Source organism: Corvus cornix, chromosome 6 (assembly GCF_000738735.6).
Source record: "Corvus cornix cornix isolate S_Up_H32 chromosome 6, ASM73873v5, whole genome shotgun sequence".
Taxonomy (NCBI): Eukaryota; Metazoa; Chordata; class Aves; order Passeriformes; family Corvidae; genus Corvus; species Corvus cornix.
Genome location: NC_046336.1, coordinates 3,249,821 through 3,277,612, shown reverse-complemented (window position 1 = coordinate 3,277,612; position 27,792 = coordinate 3,249,821). Strand labels below are relative to the sequence as shown.

Sequence of the window (27,792 nt, the reverse complement as noted above, 5' to 3'; positions counted from 1 at the left end):
CCATCTTGGCTGTCCATACCAGTATTTACCAAGGATCTCCACCAGCAGATAAGCCCTGCTGGTTTCCTTCTTATTGTGACAACATGCTTATGTGTCAGATTACAGAGCCTAAACCACCCTTTTCCCAGGGACTGTAACATTTTTGGGAAGGGCAGGAACTGTCCTGTGGTGTCACTTCTCCCAGCCTCTCCTTGCCTGACACTGCTTTCATTTACAAGATGAGGTGAGGGGCCATCATCTCCCTTGGCCACCCAACATTTGCTGGCTGAGATTCCAGGAGGGAATGCTGCAGGTGGGAAAGGACCACAGTCCTCCACCCCTGACCCACTGCGGCTGTTCCAAAGCGGAGCACAGCTCACACATCTGGTGGCAATGTTGCACATACTCTTTGCAAACAAAAAAAGGAATGTATGCCTGGCAAATTCCGGTGAAGGGCTTCCAAACTACCAAGGAAGTGGAGCCACCAGGCTGGGGGATGCCGAGGGGCAGTGGGAGGCCCTGCACGGGCAGGGTGGGGGCTGTGCCACGCTGTGCCACGCGACCCACGGTTAAGCCGATTGTTGGCCGGACACCCCCTGCATCAGGGGAGAGGGTCGAGGAAGGAAAGCCGGGCACTAATCTGCTCCATCTGCTCTGGAGCAGCTAATTGGATTGTGGGTGCACAAGGCAAGGTGCTGGACATGGTGCTGGCCACTTGTAGCCTCCTGTTTCCCTGAACAGAGCTGCTCCAGCACCGCTGCCCAACACCTCTGCCCAAACCCTTCCCCAGGGCTGCCCTGCCCAGGGCATGGATACCCAGCACTGCTGCCCCACACCTCTGCCCAAACCCTTCCCCCAGGCTGCCCTGTCTGGGGCATGGATACCCAGCACTGCTGCCCCACACCTCTGCCCAAACCCTTCCCCAAGGGCTGCCCTGCCCAGGGCATGGATACCCAGCACTGCTGCCCCACACCTCTGCCCAAAACCTTCCCCCAGGCTGCCCTGTCTGGGGCATGGCTGCCCAGCACCTCCCTACTGGAGAGGCAGAACTAAATATTGGAAAAACAACCCACGCTCGTCCCACTCCCAGAAGTAACACTTCATCTTTAACAAAACACTACCAACAGCAGACAAAAGAGATTAAAGATTACCTTTCTTTACCAAAAGCCAGCCAAATGCTGTTAACGTCAGGTTTTATTTAGGTGTAAAAGTCAAAAGCTTGCCTGCCAGTTGCCATCTATAAACCTTACTAATACCAGTCCTACGTCTGCAACATCTATTCTACATCAGTGGCTTAATGATGTTGGTCTCCTGCTTTTCAAGGATTCAGCTCAGCACCTACTTTGCTTTTAAAAATAACAGGCAATTCAGTTGTGCAGCATTTTCATTAAACTGGGCTGCAGTGTGATGATATGAGAATGACAAGGAGAAGAAATATAAAAAATGTTTAATACAATAATAAGAAGAAACCTTTAAATTTTTTTTTTCCCCTCTGTGAACACAAAGTTTGTAGCTATGGAAACTACTTATGAGAAAGCTAAAAAAATGTCAGTAAATATAGTCAGAGAATGATCTGGATATATGAGAGTCCTAACAATGCTAGAGAACCAGAGACACAGGGTGAAAGGAAAGTGTAAATTGAAGATGACAACACTTGTGCATCTGACAACACATTCTCCTTTGACAGGCCAAATTCATTTTTATTGCCATGGCACTAAAGTCAATGAATTGCAACTGGAATGACTTTGACACTTTATATTGCTTTTGATAAAACCATTATAAAAAGCATATTTTAGCCTTCAAATAAGTGTTTTAAAAGCATATTCTCTGCCACCAATGAACTGTACGTGCACATTGGCCAAGATAGTCAGTGTTATATCAAGATAGTCAGCAGCACATCTCTTGCACATTTTGTTCTTCAGCCACTCACCCTACTAAGGTGGGCAGTTGGGGTCCCTTCCATTTTAAGATCCACCCACTCATGTGCTCAGCTGAGGTTGGTCCTTCTGAGCCTTTCAAAGGCATTCCCAAAATCACTGGGAGTTTCCCAGGTACTTCCCTTATCATTAATGTCTTGATGCTGCGACCATTGGGACAGCAGACACGAGAAAGACCCATCTGCTTATTTCAAACTGTATTTTTGTATGGAACTTATGATCCCAGTTAAAAACATTACTCCATTTTTGGCATTTTTGTTAATGAGCGCAGTGCAGCGTTTACCTGGACTGACACACTAGCTGGGAATGGCTCCAAGGACATGCTATGGTCTGTCAGGTCAATGTGCAAATTAAATCAGATTTGTTCAGTGCACGGAGCTTCCCTTGGTGCTGTTTCAGCCCAGATTGTTAATTGAGCGGCCTTACATGGACACGTTGTGATTCTGTGCTGTAGTTTGTACGGAAAACACAGGCAAGAAAACCTGAAGTCGATTTCTGAGCTCTCCACTGTACTGGGCAAAGAATAAATCAACATCAACAAATGCTCAGGAAATTTATATTGTGTAGGAAATATCCTGCTAAACCCCACCCATAGAAAGTTATGGCCATATAGCTTTAATTAGGTTAAAAGAATTAATAGTTTAAAAGAGTGGGCAAATGTTGCTCTTTTAACCATCTTTGATGGGATCTTTTAACCATCCTTTAACAGCCATCAAGGCTTTTGTTCCTGCCTATGCCCTTTCCTCTTTGGGGGTTGCCCATGTGAAGAGTTTCAGCCTGCAATTACGTGTGGTTAAGGCAGTTTTTATCTGTCACAGGGGAGAAAATACCAATAAAAGGCATCACAACGAGGTGTTAAAGAGCACAAGCAGAGCTGAGCTAATCACAGTGAAAAGCATTTCTAGCTGCGCTCTAAGCTGATAAAAGAGAGAGGGTGAGTTCCCTTCACTCTGGAGAGAACAACTTGTCCAAGGAAGGCAGCTGCCTTCAGCCTGGCTTTCCCTGCCCATGAAAAGGTCAGGCTTTCAACCAAATCTCACAGCCAAGTAATTTTTCTCTTGCTTCCTGATGATACCCACCTGACTTTACAGGGCAGCGCTGCTCCTCATCCCTGCGGGAAGCATCTCCCCTTTTGTGATAATTCACTTTCGTATCTTCATGTGTAAACAAGAGCTTGAAAAACTACCCAAGACACATATTTGCAATGAATCACCATTTCCCATTTAAGCTCCCTAATACAGCATCAGAAACAGAAATCTGGACCAGCCCCTGTTTGGGAGAAGTCCAGGCTAGCTACAAAAATACAAGACTTCTCATCTGCCAACTGCTTTACTACTAAAACATTGGATCAAAAAGAAAAAGTAAATTAAGTAATCTAATAAAAATACTAGCAAACATCGTAAATCGAAGTTGCAAAATTTGGAGGCGGAGCTGCAGCAATGTGATCAGTGACCGTGAGATGCTGCCTGCCCTAACCAGCTTTGCTGACCTGGACTATTTATTTCCCTGCACTCCCTCCCAGCTCAGCACGGGGCTGGCCACAAACCCGCTCTGGCTCAGCCCTCCTATTGACATGTGTTTGTCTCTCAGATCTTGCAGGGCTTTCTTCCTGCTCACCACTGAGTTGACTTGGTGTGCTCACTACTGGTGATCCTGTGGATGGCTGCAGGAGCATTCCTGTCAGCTATTCCTGACAAGGTCTCAATGACATGGAGAGCAGCAGCTTTGCCAGAACTGTGGCAGGAGAGCTCCTGGCATGGGAAGCCGGCTCATCTCTGGAGACGTCACTTTACCAGCACAGCAAAGGGTTTAAGCTGCTCATTCACCACCTTCTCTTCACACAACCCTGCAACTCCCAGGAAGGGCAATTTATCTAACTTCTTAATAATTATTTTATGAAAAGCAAAGCAGTTGCAGCACTAAATCTCATTCCTCGTTTTCCCTTATCTGACCATGTCCATAAACATGTGGCACGTGCCTGTATCCCTGCCCAGGATCCTGCCTCTACCATCAGGAATACCAGGCAGGAGAAGACACCTTCCTCCTGCAAGCCCTCTGCCTGAACTCCAAAGTGAACACAGCTGTGCAGGATGCACACGGAGTGTCAAACTCAGCACAAAATGACAAATGGGATATTTAGGAAAAACTCACTGCAGAAAGACTACAATGCATAGCTCAACAAGACTTAAAAAAACCCCAGAATTATCTGTTTTAAGGTCTTATCCATATAACAAGCTTCAAAACATGACTGGGCTGTAACATGCACTTTATAAACCTCTGCTGACTGGGAAGACATTAACCTACACCAACAGAAAATATTTGCAGCCATTTGGAGACAGAGTTTAATACTGAATTTGCTTTCACCTTGTGACTTGAGTATCCACAGCCAAAGCTACAGCCAGGAGAAGGCTCATTGCTCCTAAAAACGAATCCTGGCTCTTCCTGCTGGCAAATACAATTTCTCTGGATTTAGTCAAGTTTCTGCCATCCACTCAAAGCTTTAAAACATCTTAACATATTTCTAACCTCAGCTTATCCCCTCGTGGGTAAGTGTGAACACTCCTGCTCAACAAAGCTCAAACATCTACAAACCACCGCACTTTTTCATTTTTAATCCGTATCCTTCTACCTCGGCTTCTACTTTTAAAATTTAGTTTAACAGGAAGAAAACCTCTCCGGCTATTTGGAAAGGAAAAAGGGGAAATAAATAAAAATGAAGACAATTTTACAGGTCCTACTTCAGCTAAACCTTTCAGGGCCTTCAATGAGAAGATAATCTTTCTGTGATTATGGCCAAACCCTCTCGTTGCTTGGCAACACATAATTAAGGAATATGTTTTCAGATCCGCTTTGCAAGCTGGCCATTATCAGATGAAATTACTGGAGCAACAAATGTCATCCTCATGCAAATGAGATGGTCGTAGGCAAAAGAAGAAAAAAAAGAGGGTTGAGTAGCAAGAAAGAGCTCAACAGCACAGAAATGCTGCTGGCTTCTTCTTGCTGTGCACCAGTAATTCTGGTGGAGGGAAGGGATAATCTAAAGATTTTTAGAGAACAAGGTTTGCAGTTAATAAACAAGACACAGGCAAGGAGGGATCTGTTTCCCATGGTGGAGGAGATTACTCCCAATCCCTGTGCTCTGGAGGTCCTTCAGCCCAGAGCTTTCGCTGTGTCGGCACCGACCGCTCAATCAGACATAGCGCAAATAAATGAACATATTTGTGTTCCCCACATTATGCCAGTTCATCTTTTTAGCCGCATTTATTTAAAAATACTGCCTGGATGTACTACTTTAGCATCTGATCCATGTCAACACAGAACATGCTGCCTAATACTGAAGCATTTTTTAGAAATCAATACATTACACCAGCTACATAAAGGACTCATAAGCGTGAAAGGACCGGCGCTTACTTCCTAGCTGTGTAATTATGGTATGGCAGGGAAAGGGGTGTGCCAAGTGTCTGCATTTTGACAACTTTATCATTTCCACTCACAAAATCATTCTTTATTTAGATTCCTCTGGAATGGCATCACCAGCTTGGCACCGTCTCGATGCCTATAAATGGTATCCCTCTCATTAAAGCTTTGTGTGTGTGTGCTGGTACAGCACATTGTTCGGCAATTGTTTGCATGGGAGTTCAGCTGAGCTGCACAGGGAGAAAACTCCCTGCTCACAGAGTCACTACCGGCAAAAACATTTCAAGGGGTGTCTTTCCATGCCACAAACGAATGCATTCGATGAATTCTCTTATACTTTTCCAGGTGGTTTTGGGGTTAATTTTCTGTCAGGCTCTGAGTGCTACCTACCATCAACATACATCTCCAAAGCAGAGGAGCAGAGCCGGCTTGGATTGTTCAGCTTTTCGTCTAAACAGCCAAGGGCCTGAGCGTTTCTAGAAGGGGAAGGGAAGCCTAGGAGCCACCATTCATTTTTATTGTTCCAGTGCTTAATGACAGGCTTTTAGTTTTAAGCACAGCCCTATTACTTTAACAGCTCTATCGCTTCACTTACAGGCATCTCGAGAAGGAAATGAAGGGGTTTATTTTGTATGCCTGATAAAACAGCAAATTAATAATAAGAAGAAAAGCCTTAGGTAATGGCCAAAGGTAAGTCGATTCTCGAATAACACCATTAACTATCTGATGAATTTAGTCAAAACAATGCTAACCATTTCCTCGGAGGAACACATTTGTGCCTGGTAACAGCGGTAAAAAGTCAATCTGCAGCAAACCCTGTAGTCCTAATTGCTCAGCCAGCACAGCGTCTAATCTCCTGCTCTCTACAAACAACGGGAACGGCAAGATTAACCCTGGAAGCATTATCTGAGATACCGCTCATGTTTAACTGAAGTTGGCTAAACAAATAAAATATTTGGAATTTAACCACAGAGCGAGAACCAGCATCTTTAGCTCCATATGGCCGGCACAGCCCTGCACAGAAATCCCCTTCACCTCCTTTTCTAAGTAGGACAGCGTCTTAATATTTAGGCATGAACCCCCAATGACACTTGACGGTGGGTTTTTTGAGGGGTAAGTCAAGCAACAACAAGGTGGTTCTAAACTACTGCATGGACTAAGCCCCTTCAGTAATTACTTGGTTCAGGCGATGCCATGGTGGAGACGATGACGGGGGGCCCCGTGCGCCTGCTGAGCTTCGGGTACGGGGAGAGCTGGGCAGGGAAGGCGGGTCCGCTGGGTGCCAGGCCGCCGTCCCCCGGTGCTCCCGGCCGGCGGAGGAGCTGGGGGCTGCCGTGGGGGCTGGGTGCCGGTGACGCCGCCGCTGTCCGCTCCCTCTTCATCAGCTCCATGGGCACGGTGTAGGTGGTGGGGTACGCCGTCTTGGGGCTGGCGTGCGGGTTGGCCGCCGTCATGGGCAAGCCGACCGGAGCAGAGTAGGCAGAGGCGGGACGCGGGTGCGTGCTGCAAGGCAGGGGGGTATTGTATCCCGAACCGGGGAGGAAGTGCGGCCCCGCAGGAGCCCCCGCGGGGGCTGGGTAGGTGGTGGTCTCCAGCAGGTGCTGAGTCGGGGCGCTGGATGGCCGGCGGTGCATCTCGACGCCTCTCGGGGACAGCGGCTGCAGCGGCGGCGGGTGCTGCGATGCGCCGGGGCCGTCCACGGTGGGCACCCCGTACTCTGCCGGGAGCTCGCTGCGGTGGCTGAAGCTGTTGGAGCGGGTCCTGGGGCGCAGCGCCCCGCTCCTGCGCTCCTGCCTCTGCAGCTGCATCTCTGCCTTGTAGTTGTGGGCGATGCGGGACAGCACGCGGGCCTGCCCCAGATTGGGCGCCACCGACTTGATGTCGTTCTCCTCCATCATGGCCAGCAGGTTCGGGGAGTCGAAGCCCTGCTGCAGCAGGGCAGCGAAGGTGCTCTCCGAGACGCCCTCCGCACGCAGCAGAGCCACAAACTCGGGGTCGAAGCTCCTCTTGCCCTCCGGCCCAGGAAAGGTGGGGGGCACCGGCGGGTGGGAAGGAGTCGCCACCGTCACCTCGTAGCTGTCGTAGGGACCCTTAGCGCCGGTGCTCTCCCTGCCTGGCCCGTAGCTGGTGCCGGTGCTGGTGGTGGGATCCACCACCAGGCAGGTGGGGGCAGCTTGCCTGGCCGCTGCCGCCTCGGGAGCCCGCTCTGCCCCATCGCTGTAGCCCGGCCTGCTGGGGAAGGCGGGTGGCTCTGCTGCGTACCGGGGGCCGGGGGGCTCCGTGCCGTACCACGCCGGGGAAACATCTCTGCCACGCATCCGCTGCCCGTCCAGAGCCAGCTTGGGGTCCCTGTAGAGGCGGGCGGCGTCCGGCGGGGCCGGTGGGCGCACTGCGGCCTGGTCCCAGGACAGCCGGCTGCCGGGCGCCCCGTAGCTCGCCAGCGGCCTGCCCGCCACGTGGTCGCGGTAGCAGCGGGGGTCCTTGGGTGACCTCGCCGACAGCGACGGGTCACTGTAGTAATCCTGGGGCGGCAGAGAGCCCCGGGCCGCCATGGGCGCCGGCCGGTCGCAGTAGGCGAAGTCGGGGACAGATCCCTTCCTCAGGGGCCCCGGCGCGAAGGTGGCATCCTGGTACGGGTACGCCTCTTGCTTCAGCTCCGCACCGCCCTGCAAGATGATATCATTTGCCCGCGGCGGCTCGTACCAGCCACCCTCACCGCCATAGGTCAGGGAGCTCCTCCGGCCCGGTGGCCTCTGGTACTCGAAGGCGTTCTCGCTCTCCCAGTTTCCCTCATACCAGCCGGCAGCGTCCCAGCTCTGCGAGCGGCCGATGTTGGGGTGCTTGCTGGGGATGGGCATCGCCACGAGGCCGCTTGCTCCCGCTGACACGGAGAAGAGGAGGTGCCTGCCTTCTCAGCGCTTCTCCGGCACGCATCCAAACCGGACCGTGCTTTGCCTGAGCCCTCCTGGGACTTCAGAAACCACCGGCGGGCGGTTTTGTGTTTCCGAGTGCCCCCTGAATTATGAATGGTCGGTAACCTTAGCAGGCAGAGCATGCGGCGGAGGGGCTGCCCCTGGCCGTGCGGAGCAGCCGCGCAGGAGAGCGGCCGCGCTCAGCCCAGATGCTTTATCCTGTGCCGCTGGGGACGGCGAGCGCACATGGACAACTGGCCGAGCAGTGTGTGGGGATTAGGAGCTAAATAAAACCACTAAAGCCCTCGCTCCATGTGACATCATTTTAGCCCGATGAAATCTCACGCACTGACCCAGCCAGCAACCTCAATGCAATTTTTCCCTCGAGGCATGTTGGGGTTTTTAAAAAATTATTTTGTGTTTTTTTTAACGGTTTTTTAACGCGTGTTTCATCTGTTTCGGTTGTCCCCCCTCCCTCACGTGCTCGGGGAGGCTGCTGGGATGGGCAGCGGGATAACGGAACGTGCATGGATCCGCTCGGCCCCGCACACGCGCATGGAAAAATAAGAAAGAAAGCTTCAGTGTCAGCTCAATCTTAATCCAACCTGATGAAATGCTAATCCACTGCACACAGCTAAGGACAAATTAAATGGGAGCCAGCAGACAGGCCAAAAAAAGGCCAGTGCAAGATACTCGAGAATATGAGAGCGATTAGAAATTACTTAGGTATCTGTTTAGCACTTTATGAATATTATAATTTGCGTTGGAAATGACTTTTTTGGGGGTTTTTCTTGTAGTTTCAAATTAGCCACGCTAACTAGGCTCCAAAAGGATTCTTTATATTATTACCATAATACGCAAATCCTTTCATCATCCCAGGACAGAAAATTGTGGAGGTGTAATCTGGAATGTATAATTTTAAGACCCTAACACAGGTCATGGAGAAGGAGGGGAGGATCAAAGGATCTTAAGCCTGGCCTAACAAAGCAAAAAGGAATTGTAGACTTTTGCCCATTATCTCCAGCTTCCTTTGGAAAAAGTACATGTTTATGAAATAGGAAAACACTCAGAAACATCACACAAAACCCAATTTATACTGAGCAGTATTTCAACATTCATGTGGATTAAGCTTTTTTTACACTTAGAGTAGGCAAAGGGATTTAGATGGACTCACAGCACAGAAAATTGTTATTTGGGAATGTAATAAAAATTTCCATATAGAGTCATTGTTTTCAGAGGGGATATTAAAATGGCTCCCCAAAACACGTAATCTAAATTATGACAGGCTGCTCATGCTCAAATATTCCTTTTCAAAGAAGAATAGCTCAACTGCTCCTTATTTTGCTGACCACTGCTACAAAGGCAACATTTTATTTTTTGAATTTAAAAATTCAGACGGAAACAATTTTGCCTTTCTCTGCTACAATCACAGATTTCTTGCCCTCCAATATACCCCCTTCCAAGACAGACACGCTGAAAGGAGGAACAGTCACCGTCCCTGGTCTCTTTGCAAGACAGCTTGAGCATTTTTCCTGGCTAATCCACAATAAATGTTTAGTGCACAAGCCATCACATGATGGACTATTGTGCTATTATGATAGCTAAATCACTAATACAGTCTAATGCTTATACTTGCCTATCATCCTAATACCTCTGGGCTATATTTCTGACCCAAATACTGACAGGATCTTTGAGTAATCCCTAAATTTCTTTATTGCAGTAAATATTACAAATCCTCTTCAAACATTCTCTCCTCCAATTCCACCCTCAAGAATGAGGATCTTGAAAATTATGCTGGATATTACACAGACACGCAAAACGTGGGCCCCAAACGATTATTTATGCAATTCTCAGAGAATATCTGATTGGCATTGTACTGAATTAACTAACAAACTTCAGGCACACTGGAAAATTTCTTCTTTTGGGAGAGTCAAGATGGGAAGACACATTTGTGGCTTACAAATAAAGCAGAGAATATTTTAACCAACAAAAACGTTTTATTACAACAACATTTTGCTAAAGAATAAAATGCATTCCCAACTGGATGCAGTGAGATTGGTGCCATTTGTTTGTTCTGAAACAGCAGAAGAAATCTACCAAAAATGTATATGACAAAATAATAAAATCCTGGTCTGTAGATCAAGGGCATCTTCCACCACTGTCTTAAAAGAAATTACTAAAACCATTTAAAGCCCTGGTTGACAATGCAAAAAATCACGCCACAGAGAAATGAAATTTCAAAAATGCTGATTTTCAACAACTGCAAGGGAAGTCAGAAGGGAGCTTGGAGCATTCACTACCTCTGAAAAAGCCAAAGGCTTTTAACAAGCCCTTGGGTCGCAGGACGGACACACAATAGAAACCTCGCCCAAACCAACACATCTGTGACTGGTGGCCGTGCCCTGCCCAGCGCATGCATGGGTGACAGCAGCACCCAGAGAGCCACCTCCAAACTCCCTCCATCCCATGCACAGGAGCTCATCTGGGCTCTGAAAACCACCCTGGCACCAGCCTGCCCCTGCAGCCTTGCAGCCCTTGGGCGGGAGATGTGCTCTTCTTCCAGCTCTTCACAAGGGCCAGGAAACCCTAACTGGGGACTTGCCACTGGAACATTCATGCATATGGATGGTTTATCCCCTAAGTGCTGGCCTCAATGGAACAAACCTATTATTCCCGTGCTCCAAGCCAAGCAGAAGCAAATGCCTGCAGGATCTGGGGCTGCAGGATTTGCACATTCCCTGCAGCCAAGGGCCAGATGTCCTCTTTGGACAGCTCTGGTGGTCCCAGTTTTTCTTGACCAAGAGCTGTATCCAGTGGGGAAGACGTGGCCAGGAGCCATGGAACTGGGCTGCCTCCTGTGCCACCATGGCAGCAAAGGAAATGTTACACCCCCAGTGAACCAAGAAATGAATAAGAAATGATCAGAATGAAATATTTATGGATGGGCAGGAAGGGTCTTCTCTTTTTCTCTTTTTGGCAATCTTAAAAGCAGCCCCTTTGCAAATTCAAGCAATGTGGGCAGCAGGGCAAGTGAGGTGATTGTCTCCCTCTACTCCACTGGTGAGATCCCCACCTGCAGTGCTGCATCCAGCTCTGGGGACAGAAACATAAGGAGGACACAGAGCTGTTGGAGCGAGTCCAGAGGAGGCCACAGAGATGATCAGAGCGCTGAAGCACCTCTGTTATGGGGAAATGCTGAGAGAATTGAGATTGTTCACCCTGCAGAAACTTTGGGATGATCTTATCACAGCCTTTCAGTACCTTGAGGTCCTCTGAGAGAGCTGGAGAAGGACTTTTTAGAAGGGTATGCACTGATAGGACATTGGGGAATGGCTTCCCACTGCCAGAGGGCAGGGTTAGATGGGATATTGGGAAAGAATTCTTCCCTGTAAGAGTGGTGAGGCCCTGGCATGGGGTGCCCAGAGAAGCTATGGCTGCCCTGTCACTGGAAGGGATGATGGGGCAGCCAAGGCCAGGTTGGATGGCACTTGGAGCAACCTGGGATAGTGGGAGGTGTCCACAGCAGGGGATGGAACTAAATGGTCCTTAAGGTCCCTTCCAACCCAAACCATTTTATGATTCTATGAAATTCTATGAAATTATTCTCTTCCTATTTCTGCATCCAGACCCAAGCAGGATGGCCAGGAGAAGATACAGAGGCCCTGGGGCCCAAGCTGATGTAACTGATGGCACTGGTGTTTCTCAGGAGTGCCAGAGGCACCGGCACCCACACCCTCAACATGACGGGGAGACAAGGACTGTGGAACAGGCAGAAAATTTATTCTCCCTTTATCTTTTAATTCTAGCAGTATTTTGGGAAAGGAGAAAAACACCACACACAGAAAAAAAAAAAAACTGATCAAGAGATTAAATGCTCTGGTGTTTCAGATCATGTGGAAAATGCAGAGTTTTGACTTAATATCCTGATTCTCAGTTTAGCATTGATCTCATACATGGTAAATTTTGCCACAATATTTGGTTACAATACAATGACCACAGAAGTCTGCTCTGAAAAAAAGGTGATGACAGAGTACAAGAAAGGTGGGCCCATTGTTTAGACACTGCATTCAAAAGGCAAGAAATGTGAGCCTGGAACCCTCTTGCAGTGGATGTGAAATAAGCAATGCTAGAAAGTGCTGTTCTCTTCCCATGAGGCGAGTGTTTTACACATAAAACCCAGGGTAGGAAATCAGGATACTAAATCTGCAACACAACTGTGTAAACAACGTTTTTTGGAGTTCGTAGCACTGACTCAGGAGAGGTTGGCTGCAAAATTTCATTCATATTGATATAAAACATTTCATTACCTATTCTGAAAGCAAGTTGCAGGAAAAATTATTCTGTGCAGCAAAATAATACAGAGTTGGATTAGTTCTGCTTCTTATTATTGTAAAATATATTTCAACTATAAACTTAAATCCTGTTTATATTGGGGAAAAATATTTTTAATGTAGATTACGATGTTGATGTTTTCCCCCCAATTATTTTCTTCTGGGAGAGAGTGGAACAGAAACAACGTGCCAAATGTAATTTCTGGCAAAACCTGTAAGATGCAGCAGTGTGGGAAAGGCTATTTCTCTTTCAAAGGCAAAGGAATCCTACCCCTGGTAGTGAAAAATCCTCTGGAGAACAAATACATCTCTTGTTAATGGAGAGAGCAGGTATCAGGACACCCAGCCTTTATACCTCGCTCTGCCACTGTCAGAAAGTAAATTGCTTAATTTCTTACTTGCCAATTCCCCTTCCATCAAGAGGGATATAATAATATACACCTCTCACACTGGGATGGTGTTAAGATTAATCAGTGTTTGTCATATGTTTTCAGGTGACAAGGTACAAAGCTACTGGGAGGATAAATGCTCCTGCCCTCCCTGCCTGGGCTTTCAAGGACTGCGTGTGATTGTGCTTAATGACCCCCAAAGCTCAGAAAGCCTCTCCCGAACATCCTCCGCCCATGTTCAGCTTGCAGGATGCCAAGGAAGCAGAAATGAGCTTACTCTGTACTGTGGTGTGCCATGGATGCTGTGGAGAAGAAAAGGAATGGGATGCAGCGTGAGGAATGCACACACACACATACACAAACGCGCACAAATTGAAAAGAAAAAAAATTAAAAAAAAAAAGGGAGAGGAAAAGCAGCAAGAAAATGTTCCAAATCCTTTGAAACTACTGCATTTGCTAAAATTTGGCTCTGCAAAATCTCCCTCACAGTGGCAATAAGCACTCTGCCTAGATGGACTTTTTAACAGTCTCCTGAAATTAAGGGAGCACAAAGAGAAAATTAGCAGGATTGTGCTGGAATAATTTTCAATAATCAAAGGAGCAGCACAGCATCTGAAAGCACTCAGCACTTGAAGCCCTGCCACATGCTTTTACCAATTTCCAAACCAAAAGCATCAATGCTTTGTAACTTCAACAAAACGCTCACAAACACCAACTTGGTGCATTACAACAAAACACTCTTAAGATCAGCCGGTTATTAAACAATCATTGCCTCATGGAACTCTGCATTTTGATGACTTTAAAGCAAAAAAACCAAAAGCTTATGTCCGTTTGTAACTCAATCCCTCAGCGCTGGGATAGAATGTGCCACAACCATTGGCGTGACAGGCTCCAGGAATGAAGGAGCACACACTGCCCTGAAATGTGACCCACAAACTGGGACCAGCGACTGGGTTCAGCCACCATTCCCATTAGTGACATACAACTGGGCCCAGGCACACGGAAAATAAAAGGTCAGTATGGGACCCCAACAAACACACAGCAAAGAACCTCCCATGCCAGAGCCAGCAGACGCCTCTCCAAGCTGGTGACACTGTATTGCAGTGCCCTTCTGAATCATTCCCCAGGGATCCCCCCAAAACCCCACAAGCCAATGTGAGGAGAGAGGATGTGAGACCTTTTCCACTCCCACCAGCCAGCATCGTGCTGAGAAGGTGCATGGAAGCATTTCATGAACAGAAATGAGCGACCTTTCCCTTTATCCCTGTGGACCTGCCTCTCTGCTGCCGTTTTGTGCCAACCTCTGGCTGGAAGGGGTTGGATGTAGGAGATATGCTCCTTCCCACTCTCATGGCCAGCCAGCCACATCTCCAGTCACTGCCACACAACAACTCTCCATCTGGATATCCCCTTTCACAGATGGGTGCCTTACCCCAATCTTCCCTATGATGAGAGGGAATGGCTGGAGCTGTGTTGGGGCAGGGTGAGGTTGGCTATCAGGAGAAGGTTCTTCCCCCAGAGGATGCTTGGCACTGAACAGGCTCCCCAGGGAATGGGCATGGCCCCAAGGCTGTGTTTGGACACTGCTCTCAGGGATGCACAGGGTGGGATTGCTGGGGTGTCTGTGCAGGGCCAGGAGTTGGACTCAATGATTCCTGTGGGTCCCTTCCAGCTCACGACATTCTGTGGTTCTACAAATTATCTTCTGTTTATTTGGGAATGAGGTAGGTGCCGGAAGCACCCCAGCGAGCATGTGGTAACTTATCACCTCATGTTATCATACTCCATGGCAAAGCCTTGGAGGTTGCCCTGAGAAACCGTAGATATCCCATCCCTGGAAGTGTCCAAGGCCAGGTTGGACAGGGCTTGGAGCAACGTGGGATAGTGGAAGGTGTCCCTGCCCATGGCAGGGGGTGGAACAAGATGGTCTTTAAGGTCCCTTCTAACTCAAACCATTCCATGATTTGCCATCCAGGAAGAAAATCAAACTGCAGGTAACAAATGCAGGAAGGCAGCAATCATCTAAAACACACTTGCAGCTAAAAAAGAGAAGTGCAGCTGTAAAACACACTTTGAGCCATTGGAATGAGCCTTACAAGCTCTTCAAACTTCAATCAGAAACCATTTTGCCTTTAAGTATGGGGAAACTCCAATAAAAGTTGGCAGAAACAGCACTGTCACATTCCTGCATCAACAAAGGGATAATAAAAATATCAGATGTATCCCTACAGCACACAGCTACACAGTCTCAGGGACTACAGAATAAAAATCAATCTGGATGCTGAACAGTGGGTGAAAAGCAGCAGACAAGGTTCATTGGGCACATCCCTCAACCATTCGCAAAGATCTAATCTACGAATGCTCTTAAAAATAATCCTCCAGAAATCACATCAAGCACCTTGTCTCCAAAACTGGGTATTAGACTTTGAGGTCAAATCTCATCATTTTTAATAAGAATTCAGGATCAAGATTTAAACAGCATGTGTAATGAAAAGCATGGGAATTATGTCTGTCCCAGAAAGCAGTAGAGAAATCCATTGTTAAATGAATATATATCGTAAATCTGAACTCTGCCATGCATGCCTGGGCTTTGCATAAAAAATAATTAATTACTAGACCGTGACACGGCCTGGGGTGATAAACAGGCTCGGGCTCAGGGTGTCTCTGTGCCTTACTTCCCCTGATGATGCCAAGAGTTTGAAACATGTACTTCCCTTTCACACCCATCGCAGATAAAAACCAAAACCAAACAGGAGGAAGTATTACTTTTGCTAAAAAAGCATTTATGTCTTGCTTTTTTGAAAGACTGGTCTTTTGTACTGTTGCATTGCAAATCATCAAAAGTGAGCTGTATCTTAATATGTTCCCTCTTTGTTGAGTCAGTCAAATATCTGTACCATCATCAGCAGCAACACAGTTTTCTCTCTGAAGTGGGTGTCAATCTATAACTAAGGCTATTTTGTGAACTTAACCTGAGTTTTGAGGTGCTAGATGGCAGCAGAGAGTGTTTTGTTTTAAATAAAAATTAAAAAGATAATAAAAAAAAAAAAAAGAAAAACCAAATTAATACTGTTAAGCTAATGGGCTATATAAAAGTGTCACTAAGAAATGATCAATGTCCTGCAATTTTAAGAAATGCAAAACCAACTCAAAACTTGCTCTTTGAAGAAAGCTCTCTAATGAAAACCTTCACTGTTTCGGCACTTCGATCCATTACATCTGTTTGTGGAGAGCAAAAAATATAAAAGAAAAGTTGTGTAATGTGTTTCCCTGCAGCTTTATTTTAGTATAGCCAGATGTCCTACGCCTGTCAAAATATTTACCAATAAATTTTCAGGAAATCAGGATAAATTCGAAAAGACTGGCCCAGATCCAAACAGCACCAGTCCCTGAAATAGGGTAACTTGGGAGTCAGATAGAAGTTTTTTTCTGGTATTTTGAAGGAAAACCCATCCTGTTCTCATGTGCCCCCGAGGACTGATCATTTCTCATCACATATTTGGAAGCAGCCAACTTCTACCCCCTGGATGCTGGAGGCAGCTTCTGCAGCGCTCCCACATTCCGGAGCTCGGGAAGAGGCGCCAGGGCTGCCCCGAGGCCCTGCTCCAACAACCCCTTCCCAGTGAATATTCTGGGAATATTACCACTTTTCTGAGTCATCTTTAAATGAGGGGGAGGATTTAGAGTAAGAAGAAAAAAAACCCAGATATGATGACAACATGTTAATCCCTAAACCAGTTAATTTAAACGGGAAATGTGGTAAGGATGAAAATTAAGTTGATGGTATTGAAGTCATCAGCTGTAATTGTTTCTTAATTAATGACATGAAGTTGTAAACCGTGTTACACAGAACCTTGTCTGGAGGCAGGGGAAAATGGAAAAATACAAGGCAGAATTAAGAGACATGTATTAAGTTCCCATCAATGGGGGTTTAAACACAAGGAGAACACAGCAGAAGAATTTTTTCCTATTTTGGTGCATACGGCCCTCCAGTCCAGGGAAAGGGGAGCTCCCCCTCCTGCAACAGCTTGAGCCACACATCTACTATGATGCACACCGAATTAATGGAATTTTTGTCTGCAACCTTATCTAAATGTGTCTTACTCTTTCCTGGATGCCTGGGGCATTTTGTCAGGCTGACTCTGTATCTGGCTCGAGTCCTACATCTTGTCATGCACATTCCCCTATGGAAGTCACAGGAGGGAATGCACAGGAAAAACATCCACACAGGACTGGAAGCTACTGGAGCAGCCTGTGCCTCCATGCAAGGAGCACAGCACACCCCTGGATACAAGCTCCATCCCAAAGCACAAGAAGGACTCTTACGAGCATAGAGAGTTCTTGATTGAGCACAGCAAAAGGGTTGAAATTCATGGAGTAAGGTCAATAAGCTTGAATAATATCTGTAAGCTCACTGAGGCTGCTTGAACTTTCTACATCCACATGATACTGTCCAATTTAAAAAAACAAAAAATCATAAAATTTTAACAGAACCTATTAATGACAAGTAATTCCCAAACCTGCCAAGCCTCTATCAGACAAGGGATAATTAAGAGCACTACTTTTTCACTGGTAAAAAGAGGTGTAATCCAGCTTTTCTAGGAATTTGAAGTGATTTTCTGAAATCTTCATAAAGGCCAAAGAACTTAACGTTGGAAAAGCGAAACATCAGGAGCAGCCAGACAGATCTTCAGTTTGCACAAATCAGCACAGGGTGCAATGGCAGAAGATCTGAGAAGCTAACACTGCTTTTTCTCTAGGCTAAATGTGGTAAGCAACCCTTCCTTAAAAGCCTGACAGTTTATGTGCTTTGAGGTGGAAACTTAAAAAAAGAAAAAAAAAGTACAAAAAGCTTTCTCATGGGGGGGAAATCCTCGTACTGTGTTTTATATTCATGGAACAAAGAAACTCAAATCCACTAGATACAAAAGGTCTACATTTATTCTAAATAAGTCACTTTTACTCAGGACAAGCGGTTTCTTCCGTGCCTGATATCATCTTTAACTCATTGTTTCTCATCAAATGCCTAGTGGTGATAAGGATTTCCTGAGATAAGATGATTCTATTTCTAAGCAGTAAAATAAGTATTATCAGATTCTACTTGGTGTGCAAATTGCAAGAATGGAAGAAAATATCTCCACCCAAATATCAAATGTACTCATTTTGGCTACTGTTACATTATACAAAGCAGCAAGAATTGGAGACAGCCACTTTCCAGAATTGCAGTTTTAAAGTATATTTTCCCTTTTGGTTCCAGGAGCAAGGTTCCTCTATTTTTTAGCATGGATGGACTGTGGTTATTGAATGAGAACCTGTTCCACAGTCTGCTGTCAGTGGTGTGTGAGCCCAGACCGCAGGGACACATTGTTCAAATACTCCTGAAAAGCCAGAAACATCACAATTCTTCAGGGACGCTTTTATTGAAGGTTAGTGTGGGTTTTTTTAACAATAAGAAAGTGCACAATAAGCAGTAATTGACATTGTGATTATTAAGTCCACTTCTATGGAGGATAAACTGAAATAAAGAGGTAAAATGCAGCCCTGCCATAGCTCCAGGTAGGTACCAGAGTACCTACCATTACATAGTGTATTTACTCAAATACCACTGGACATGGTCTGCATTGACTTCTGTCACGGGGGGAAAAGTGGAACACAACATTTCTGTCCACCCTTGAAATGAATTAACCAGCCTCATGCAGCCACGGCAGAGATAACTTTGGTGATGTTGAAAACATCCATTCCTACCCCAAATTCCTTCCTCCATTTCACACTATCACCTAGGTTGGAAAAGACCTCTGACATCACCTAGACCGAGCTGTACCCGATGCCCACCTTGTCACCAGCCCAGAGCCCTGAGTGCCACGTCCAGTCCTTCCTTGGACACCTGCAGGGATGGGGACTCCAAACCTCCCTGGGCAGCCCCTTCACCCACCCTGTAATTCCATGATCCCAGCTGGACAGTGTGTCATGGGAAGGTGCCTATTCAGGGTCTGCAGACAAATTATTGCATCAAGGACTCAGACCCACCCAAGAGGCTTCAGTAACCACACTGGGGTCACATTCCCACTGAGAAACAAGGATCTGTGGAGAGTCAAGGCCACACACAGATACCACAGTGGCTGGAAGGTAAATACATGAGGAATTCCCACAGGAAGTATGAATTATGGGTAGCACCACAGAAGCCTCAGCCAAAGAGGACACCATGGTGCCACTCAGAATGTAAAAGGCAGTTAAGTCAAAAAGCCAGGGACTCATGCATTAAGCACTGAAAAGTATTATGTGACTGTGCTGGCATTTATCAGCCAGCAGACATATCAAAGGATCTGAAAGAAAACAAAGAATACGGATGGCTTGTCTGCCCTGCAAACAGTTCTATTTTGCAAAGTACAGGCAACTTTGGTGGCACAAACTGACACGTAAGGACATGATTTCCCACTAGATAATGACAAATCCTGGAGCAAAAACTGTCAGAAAATGTCTGGGCTCATTTGGCCTTGCAATTATTTTTTCACTTTGCTTCTTGCTCATCTCAGGGCTGCCACTTTTGGGGCATGTGCTGAAAGCTTTACTGACTCATAAATGTTAGTGCAAACTGTAACCTCTAAAGCCAGGCATTCCCATTCCACGGCACTGGTGTTGAAGACAGGCTAGCGGGGCTGCAGTGGTCCGGAGCACAGGCAGCACTTGGGATCATCACAGAGGAATTCAGCGGCGTTGGGAAACCCGTGTTCTACCACACAGACAAGATGCTGCCGTCCTGCATTTGGGAAGTGCCACCACTGCTGCCTTGTCCCTGATGGGTTTTGACACTCAACAAGGCAATGACACAGCACCATAGCACCTTCTCCTCTGCCTGCTCCCACAGACACAGCCAGCACTGCGGATGGGCTGCTCCTCACTCCCTGCCTAGCTCCTGGTGATGTTTAATATTTGTTTAACCATATTGACAGAAGCACAGGATAAAGATCAGCTGAGCAAGCAGCAAAAATGATGCTGCAAGTTATTTCCTTGCCTGGGAGTGCCGTGTGCGAGCACTGGAGTCCCATGGGAGGGATGGATACCATGCACCAGGAGTGCCATGCTCTTCTGAGTGTGGGGTTTCTTGGAGGCACTGTCACACACCTTGTTCTGCCACAGGTAGCACAGAAAAAATTACATCTAATCTCTCTGTTGTTGCTTCCTAAATGAAAGGCAAGGGAGCTTCTCCCCTGAGGGCTTTTCTGCCATTTCTTTGAAAGGAAACTGCACCAGATTTGGGAAAAAGCCCACTCCTACACACTGCAACTTGGCTGCAAAATTCAGGCCCTTTTTATCCCAGGCAGAGCAGGCGGGTCTGGCAGCTCCACATCCATGGCTGCAGGACTGTGCCTCGGCTTTGTTTCACATACAGCAAAGCCAACAGCCCTCCCTCTCCATCTCCCACTCGGACGTGGCTCCACAATTTTTACTGGTTTGTTCTTTTTTTTCATACACCCCGAGGTAAAAACCCCATGGTGGAATGGAAAATTTCAGCTCAAAAAAAAATTTAAATGTGGCAAAATCACAAGCTCATGGGAACAGGACCAAAAAGAGGGGCTGCTGGACAAGTCTGACTCCACACAGCACCAGCAGCTCCACCTCTAAAGCATACTTTGACCCACTATGGAATAAGACATAATTCCACAAACTGGAACTATGTAAACCACTCTGTATACATTATTTGCAAAAGCCCCAGCCATTCAATGGGTCCATGCTTCCACCCATACGGATCCAATTACAGAAGAGGCACCCAAAGTCTCTGGGACAACCAGAAGAGAAAGAAATGGGTAAGCCAAGACCACTTTGAGCACAGTCCAGCTTCACTTGATTTGGATGAGCATCACCAACCCACTTAATTGTTGACAGACTATTCAAAATGTCTTTGCTGCAGGCTGCTGCCCTGAAATTCCTTTATCCCCTCAAGCCCGGACCTTTATCTCACCCATACTCCTCTACAGATCAGAATTTGTGACCTGGTCAAAAAGCTCACATCTTCAAACCAGCCTGCTCAGAGCAAAAAGTAACGCTGTCATACAAAGATGTCATAAATATATATTAAAAAAACCCCAAAACTAGAGGAACTGGTGAAGCTGAGCCATGCACTGAGACTGCATAGCTCCTCTCTTTGCAAGACTCGTAAACCTGCCTGTAAAGGCTGTGAACTGGCTTTTTAAACAATAGCACCTCCTTGTATGGCTTAGATTATTTTTCCACGCCAGATGCACGTTTAACAGAGTAACACAAACACTGCAACTCCTTAATAAACTCTTTTAATGCTCCAGCAGTTTGTAAGGCATTTCCCTCAACATGTGTCTGGTTGTGGTTTCAGTAAGCCTGCAGGAAGAAGAATCTGTCTGGCAGTTTGGACAGTGATTACGACATGTAGCCTGAGGATATTTCACCTCCAGACCTGCCACCATCCTGCTGCACGGAATAAAGTCCATTCCTAGCAGAGTCCGCAAGGGTTTGTGTGGGGAATAGTAAAAGGGATGGTATATGCAACTTCAGGAAAAGCACAGAAATCCACCTCTGTGCTACCAGACATTTGGTCTTTCATCAGGTAAATGCAGCTTTGTATCCCATTCACATTTAAAGAGAAAAGCTCCTTAAGTGCTTCCACAGAACAGGAAATCATTAAAAGCAACTATTTTGGACCACATTGCCCTAAGGTTGATGGAGCAATAGATTCCTCTCAGTGAACACAATTCTGTTCGCAAAGACTCCTCTCCTCCATCTGCTGAGCTAGTTCCCCAATTTCTCATCACTGATTATTCCATATACCTTTAATGACAAAGCTGAGGAAAGTGATCATTTTTTTTCAAAGTGTGTTTTCACAGCAGCTGCAATGGCCCCTTTCAGTGCTCTTCTATGCTATAATCCAAGATTAGGAGCCTGTAATAAAAAATAGCCATCAGAGAGGCCAGTAGAGTATTCAGCTGTCCTACAAATGTAGTATTTTGGCAGATCCGAAGCTTTTTGCATTTTTCAAGGTAATTTTTACAATGCTCCTCACATTCAGTCCTTGTCTGTTGCTCACAAATACAACACAACAGCGTCTTGCAATGGTGACTCCCATCATTTCCATCAAATCACAAACCCAGCGGCAAATGACAAAGTATACTTAAAAAAGTTATGTCTCCTGCACATTTACAGATTAGAAAAGAAGATCTTTTGACCAAGAAAGAAGAAAAAAGCTCATATATCAGAGAAAAAGAATCTAAACTTCAATCACATCTAAAGCTCCGTTAGCAGGTTTGTCGTACAATCCTTTTGAATTTCTTGTACACTCAGCAACTAGATCTGATGGTAAACATCAAACCAGGAAGGCAGCTTTTGAAAATCCAGGCTCAGCTGATAGAACTCTTTTAAGTCAAGTTCAAAGTAAGTTTTGAAGATGAGATAGTGTGCTACACCTGAGTGTTTATGACATTCTGTAGGAGAAGGAGGCAGCTCCATACTGCAGCGTACCCTGGATACTCCCTCCTAACTCATCTCCTCTGCTTTGTCTCCCCTTTTCCAAAATGAACAGGGCAAAATTAATAGAGGTAAGTAACTTATGATGAGTTTAAAGCAGCAGCAGTGGAGAGTAAGCAATATATAACACAGAACGGTCAAGGCAAAACCCACCCTTGTCCTGCGGATCAGCATTTCACACTCACTGAAACTCCACAAAGCCCCACACATTTTCCTCAAATGGGTGCAGCACAACTCCCCTGTAAGCTCTGTGCTTTCATCCACCACCAAATCCTATTTCACCTTGTTGGCATTCAAGTAATACTGCAAATTGTTACCCTGCAGGCCACTTTCCATCTCCTTAAGAGCAACTGAACACTGGAACTCCTGAAGAGACGTAAGATACTCTTCCTAAAATAACACTCTGCTCTGCATTTGTTGCTGATGGCAAAACTTGCACGAGCATTGGAGAATTATTGGAGTGGACACCAAAAAGTCAGAGCTTGTTTGCCCTCACTTGATTTCAAGTAGCTTACACCATGTGAGCTGCAGTAGAAAATGTTTCCTAAAAACTTTTTCTGCTGGAAAATTGATCTACAAGGTAACAGTCACCTGTGCCGTGACACTGTAACACACCATGAATGAAGAATTACAGCAAACCTGCCTGACCCCACACACCAACCAAAGAAAAGCTGTTACAACAATGTGCTCAAAACCACTGGAACAACCCCTCTTAAATTTTCCATCAGTTTCTTACAGGATGATAGTAAATGTGTTTTAAATTGGGACCGACCAAATCATTTTAGTAGAAATTAGGATACGAGGAGGTGACCTGGTCTTATTCACAGGACTACACATGACTTCCAAGTGAGTAGCCAAAACTGTGTGAATGTATTTTGAGCCTACAGAGAAGACAGGGAATCCAGCCCTGGCTTTGGATCTCTTTATGCCTAAGTACTGAAAGAAACAAGGAAAAATCAGATATTCTACTCTAATCATCTGTCAGACAAATGAGAGCACACTCTTACCTTCACAAATTCTGTCCAGTCGCTGCCGCTTGACTTTGTGTTTATCCACAAGTGCCATTCTTGATGGGATTTTGCAACTTTCTGACTCAAAAAGCACAGCAGTCCCCCAGGAACTTAGGAGAACTCACAGGAATTGGTGTGCATACCGCCACTGTGGATCCTGCAGAGAAAGGAGAGGATTCGTAAGATTTGTGGACTTCCCATCCTGGAAGTGCTCCAGGCCAGGGTAGATGGGGCTGACAACCTGGGATAGTGGAAAGTGTCCCTGTCCATGGCAGGGGGTGGAATGAGATGGGCTTTAAGGCCCCTTCTGGCTCAAACCAGTGTGGGATTTCCAGCACACCAGGTGAGATCTGCCTGTGCCCAACAGCAGTGCAGGTTTTGGAAAGGACAGCTGTGAGTTTGCATCCCACCAGTCACACATCTGGCACCACAAATCAGTCTATTTATCCTCCCTGCAATCCCAAAAACCAGCCTCGTACACAAGAACTGCCAAAGCCCTGCATGGGCTTTCCAGTTTTATTTCTCACTTTAAAATCTATTCCTAGCAGATAAAATCCATTAGGTTATTTTGTAGGCTCACATATGCTGAAAGATTCTTAGAGAGTATATAAAACAAGGAAAGTAGGTTTTGCTTTGCCAGTACTTTCACACACAAACCACTTTCATATTTAAGCCTTGCCCTGTAAAAGTCATCAATGGACCTTGAATTTGCAAGAAGACCTTGATGTTTATTCCAGCTGCCACTGCAGCCTGTCCTTGCCCTCATACTTGAAGGGCCAGCATTAAACTTTGGGTGCCTTTTCTAGTGCACACATTTTCAATGCCAGTGAGATAAAATGATCCATGAAGCCACATCTGTGGCTGCTTGACAAGAAATGCTCTCCAAAGAGACAACAGCTAAAGGTTTTCTGCATTTTGGTGGCACAGTGGAAGACCCTTAATGGAGACTCTCAGGTCTGATGCGTTTTGCTCCTACAGAGAGCCAAAAGTTTGTTTAATCCCTGAGCACTCTGGCCTCAGCTCAGCTGCAGCCTCTAAATCTGCTGTTGTGGTACTTCACCAGGTTTGATTTTTTTGATGTAAAACCCAGGTGTGAGTTTTTCAAAGCAAGTTCCACAACAGTATTCATGAATCAAGACATGGAGGAAGAGGCCTCATGCTGACAGCTGAATTCCAACAATCCAACATAACACGCACTAATATTTTATGTGACTGCTGATTCAATATCCTCTTTTGTATTTTAAGGTGAAGACAGATGACCCTGGTAACAGCTACAAACCTTCCCAAGGAGGGATCCTGCTCAAGGAGGAGGCCTTTGCTCCCCACCAGCCATCCACCACCCACTGAAAGGCACTAAAAGAACAGAAATAGTGTAAATCTGTGATTTCTAGAAGCAAAGCACAGCACCACATTTTCGGAGGCTTTTCAAAGAGAGGGGAAGAGGAAGGCAGGAATGAGTGTAAGCACAGCAAGAAACCCTCTCCTGAGTGTCCATCTGTATAACTCTGAAAAGTCCCAACCTCTCTGCCTACATACACTAGAGAGGGTTAAAAAATTGAATAAATTCTGAAAAGCCAGCAGTAACCACAAACTTGGCACCACTCGTTCAAACTGACCCCCAAACAGCTCCTCCCCAGCAGGTGAATTTTCACACTGCAGCATTTGCAAAAAAAATTTTTGTGACAAACCAAAAAAAGCCCAGTTCACAAAATGCAGGATACAAGAGAAGACACCACACCAGAAAGTCCAGGTTGATGTCCAGAAGTTGACCTTGGGCAATGTTTGTAACCTGGAGTTTTGCTTCCCCTTGTGCAGAGCAGCAATAGCAACACTTAACCCACCCTCTGGAGCACTTCAGGTTCTGCAGGTTTACGTAGCCCAATCAGGCATTTCTACTTTGCATTTTATTCCTCTGCACCAGTGCTGGCTCTCCTAAAAACACTCCAATAACTTCCCAGAAAACCCAGTTAACCAGTGCAGTAGGCTGAGCACGTGAGGGGTAAAGGCTCTAACAAAGCCACCGCACGCCGGGATGACAATTTCATGGAGATTACTGTTATTATTATAAATGGTTATCAATTATGCATCACATTGATAGTTAATTTCCAAAAGGAAAAGCCTCGTGTCGGTACAGCTGAATTCCAACTAAGGGATGATCGGCGATTTCCTGGTAGTTAATGGCCAATTTCCCAGCAGCACAACTGCAGCATAATCGCTGAGATTTATAGCAATAATTAATTGATTTTTTTTAAACATAGGGATGCTACAGAGCACGATTCCCACTCATATTAAAAATTAATGCAACATTCTAGAAGATGCAGAAAACTTCCATTCCGGAGGCAGAAGCTTGGTACGGTCAAAATATTTCATGCAACAAAAATTAAGCTGTTAGTGTAGCTAAAGACCGAGCAGCTAATGGCATTTCCATGATCAACATTTACAGGCACACACATGATTTTTTTACCTCTTTTACATCCCATTCCACTTTCAGGGAAAAATACCAGGTTATTAAAAAAAAAATCACATCAGAAGAGAAAAAGTTACCATTTTGTTCTGAAAACATTCAAATGGTTCATTATGTTGGGGCTGCAACTCTTTCCCCCTTGACTTCCCCAAACAAAACCAATTTAAAAAGTGTACTTAATTCTGACAGAGTGCATTTTCTGATGGACAAATGCATCCATTAAAGTTTTTTTTCCCAGCCATCTCAATTCCCTGCATTACTCCCTGGAGGAAAACTTCCTACAAAAGAAACTAATAACAATCAGAGAAATTACTGCTCATCAGAGTCCCACACAGCTTAATGTAATGCCCATGAATGAGCTCCTTCCTAATGACATGAACTGCCCCATCTTTGTCTGACAGGTGTCCGTGGTGGTACCAAGCAGCAGTAAAAGCCCAGCTCAGAAGACTTATTAAAAATGTGGCAGGAGCTGCTGGGCAGGATTTGGCAGGGATGGATAAAATGGAGAAAAGCAGATGTGTGAGGCACAGAAACAAGAGGATATTCTCCAGCCTTTGCATGAGGCTGTAATTAAGAAAGCAGTTCTTCCATTTGTGGGATGGAGGACACAATTAGTTGTGCACCCAACTTTAATCTATCCCCAGTGGTTTCTACGTCCAACCCAATCTCAAAACAATCACAAGGCCAAATGTCCCCCATAATAAAATAAATACAATCAGGCTAGGCAGAACAAAAATCATGGTCAGCAATTAAAAGACAAGAAAACATCATTGTCTAAGGAAATTTGAGAGGGAGAGGCACATGCACAAAAATTGTACTTCATCTTCAGCAAGATTAGGAAACAAGTGGAGTGATTTACATACAGTAATTGCATGGCCGTGTTAGCCTCCAACAGTGTCTTTCAAAATGTAAATTTTGTTGAAAACACTTGGACGCGATGATAGCCCAGTAGCTATTTATTTATTTAAGGAAGGACTTTACTTAAATAAAACACTTTAGGAAAAACCCCCAATCCTGACGTAACACATTTAAATAGCTTCTGAATACTGTCTGTTAAAGAGATCCATGAGCCAGAAAATGAGTGAGAGCAGAGAAAGCTGTATTAGGGCTTTTTTTATCCCAACTTTTGATGGAAAACGAAAAGAAATAAAGGTGATTTTCCAAAATGATGCACTGTTAGACAAAAGTAAGAGAAAGGGGAATTTGTGAAGAACATCCTGTCTTCTAAGCTCTCTCTCTCTCAACTTGCACTGTTTTATCATCTTTGTATGGCACATGGAGGTAGGACAGGAGCACACACATCAACCACAGGACCACAGAAGGGTTTGGGTTGGAAGGGACCTTAAACACTATCCAGTTCCACCCCCTGCCATGGGCAGGGACACCTTCCACTATCCCAGGCTGCTCCAAACCCCGTCCAACCTGGCCTTGGACACTTCCAGGGATGGAGCATCCACAGCTTCTCTGGGCAGCCTGTGCCAGTGGGGAACATCCATGTTAGAGCATCCATCACAGGCACTGCCACCAAACCATCCAGCACCTGGCAGGTGATTCACAGAAGCCCTTTCCAGTGCTCCAGACACAACATCTCACACGTTCCCTGTCTGTGCATAGCCTTGGGAAAGCAGGACGGTGTCCCATACACCCTGTTCTGTGACAAACCAACTGACTACATTTTCTACCCTCTATGAAATATGGCAGCAACAAAATGGAGATTCTCTACTACAGAAAACTACCAGCTCCACGAACTGCAAAAGATCCCATTTCCAAACAGCAAAGGAAAATTTCCCCCCTTCTTTCCTCACATCTATACTGAGTTTCCACGTGTACAATTCCTTACTTCAGCAAACCCAGTCCAAAT

The 27,792-nt window shown here is 45.8% G+C and overlaps 1 protein-coding gene across 5 annotated transcripts in view; it reads right to left on the bottom strand.

Moving 5' to 3' along the window:
- Positions 1-27,792, bottom strand: part of CTBP2 (C-terminal binding protein 2) — a 286,616-nt gene that overhangs the window by 32,733 nt on the left and 226,091 nt on the right. For 4 of the 5 annotated variants that reach the window (XM_010408459.4, XM_039553603.1, XM_039553601.1 and 1 more), the window contains one exon: positions 23,465-23,624. In XM_010408459.4, the coding sequence (XP_010406761.3) occupies positions 23,465-23,522 (58 nt within the window). In that variant the 5' untranslated portion in view covers positions 23,523-23,624. Of the gene's footprint in view, positions 1-6,510; positions 8,502-23,464; positions 23,625-27,792 lie in introns of those variants that run through there. The other variant, XM_019291252.3, reaches the window with a different exon arrangement.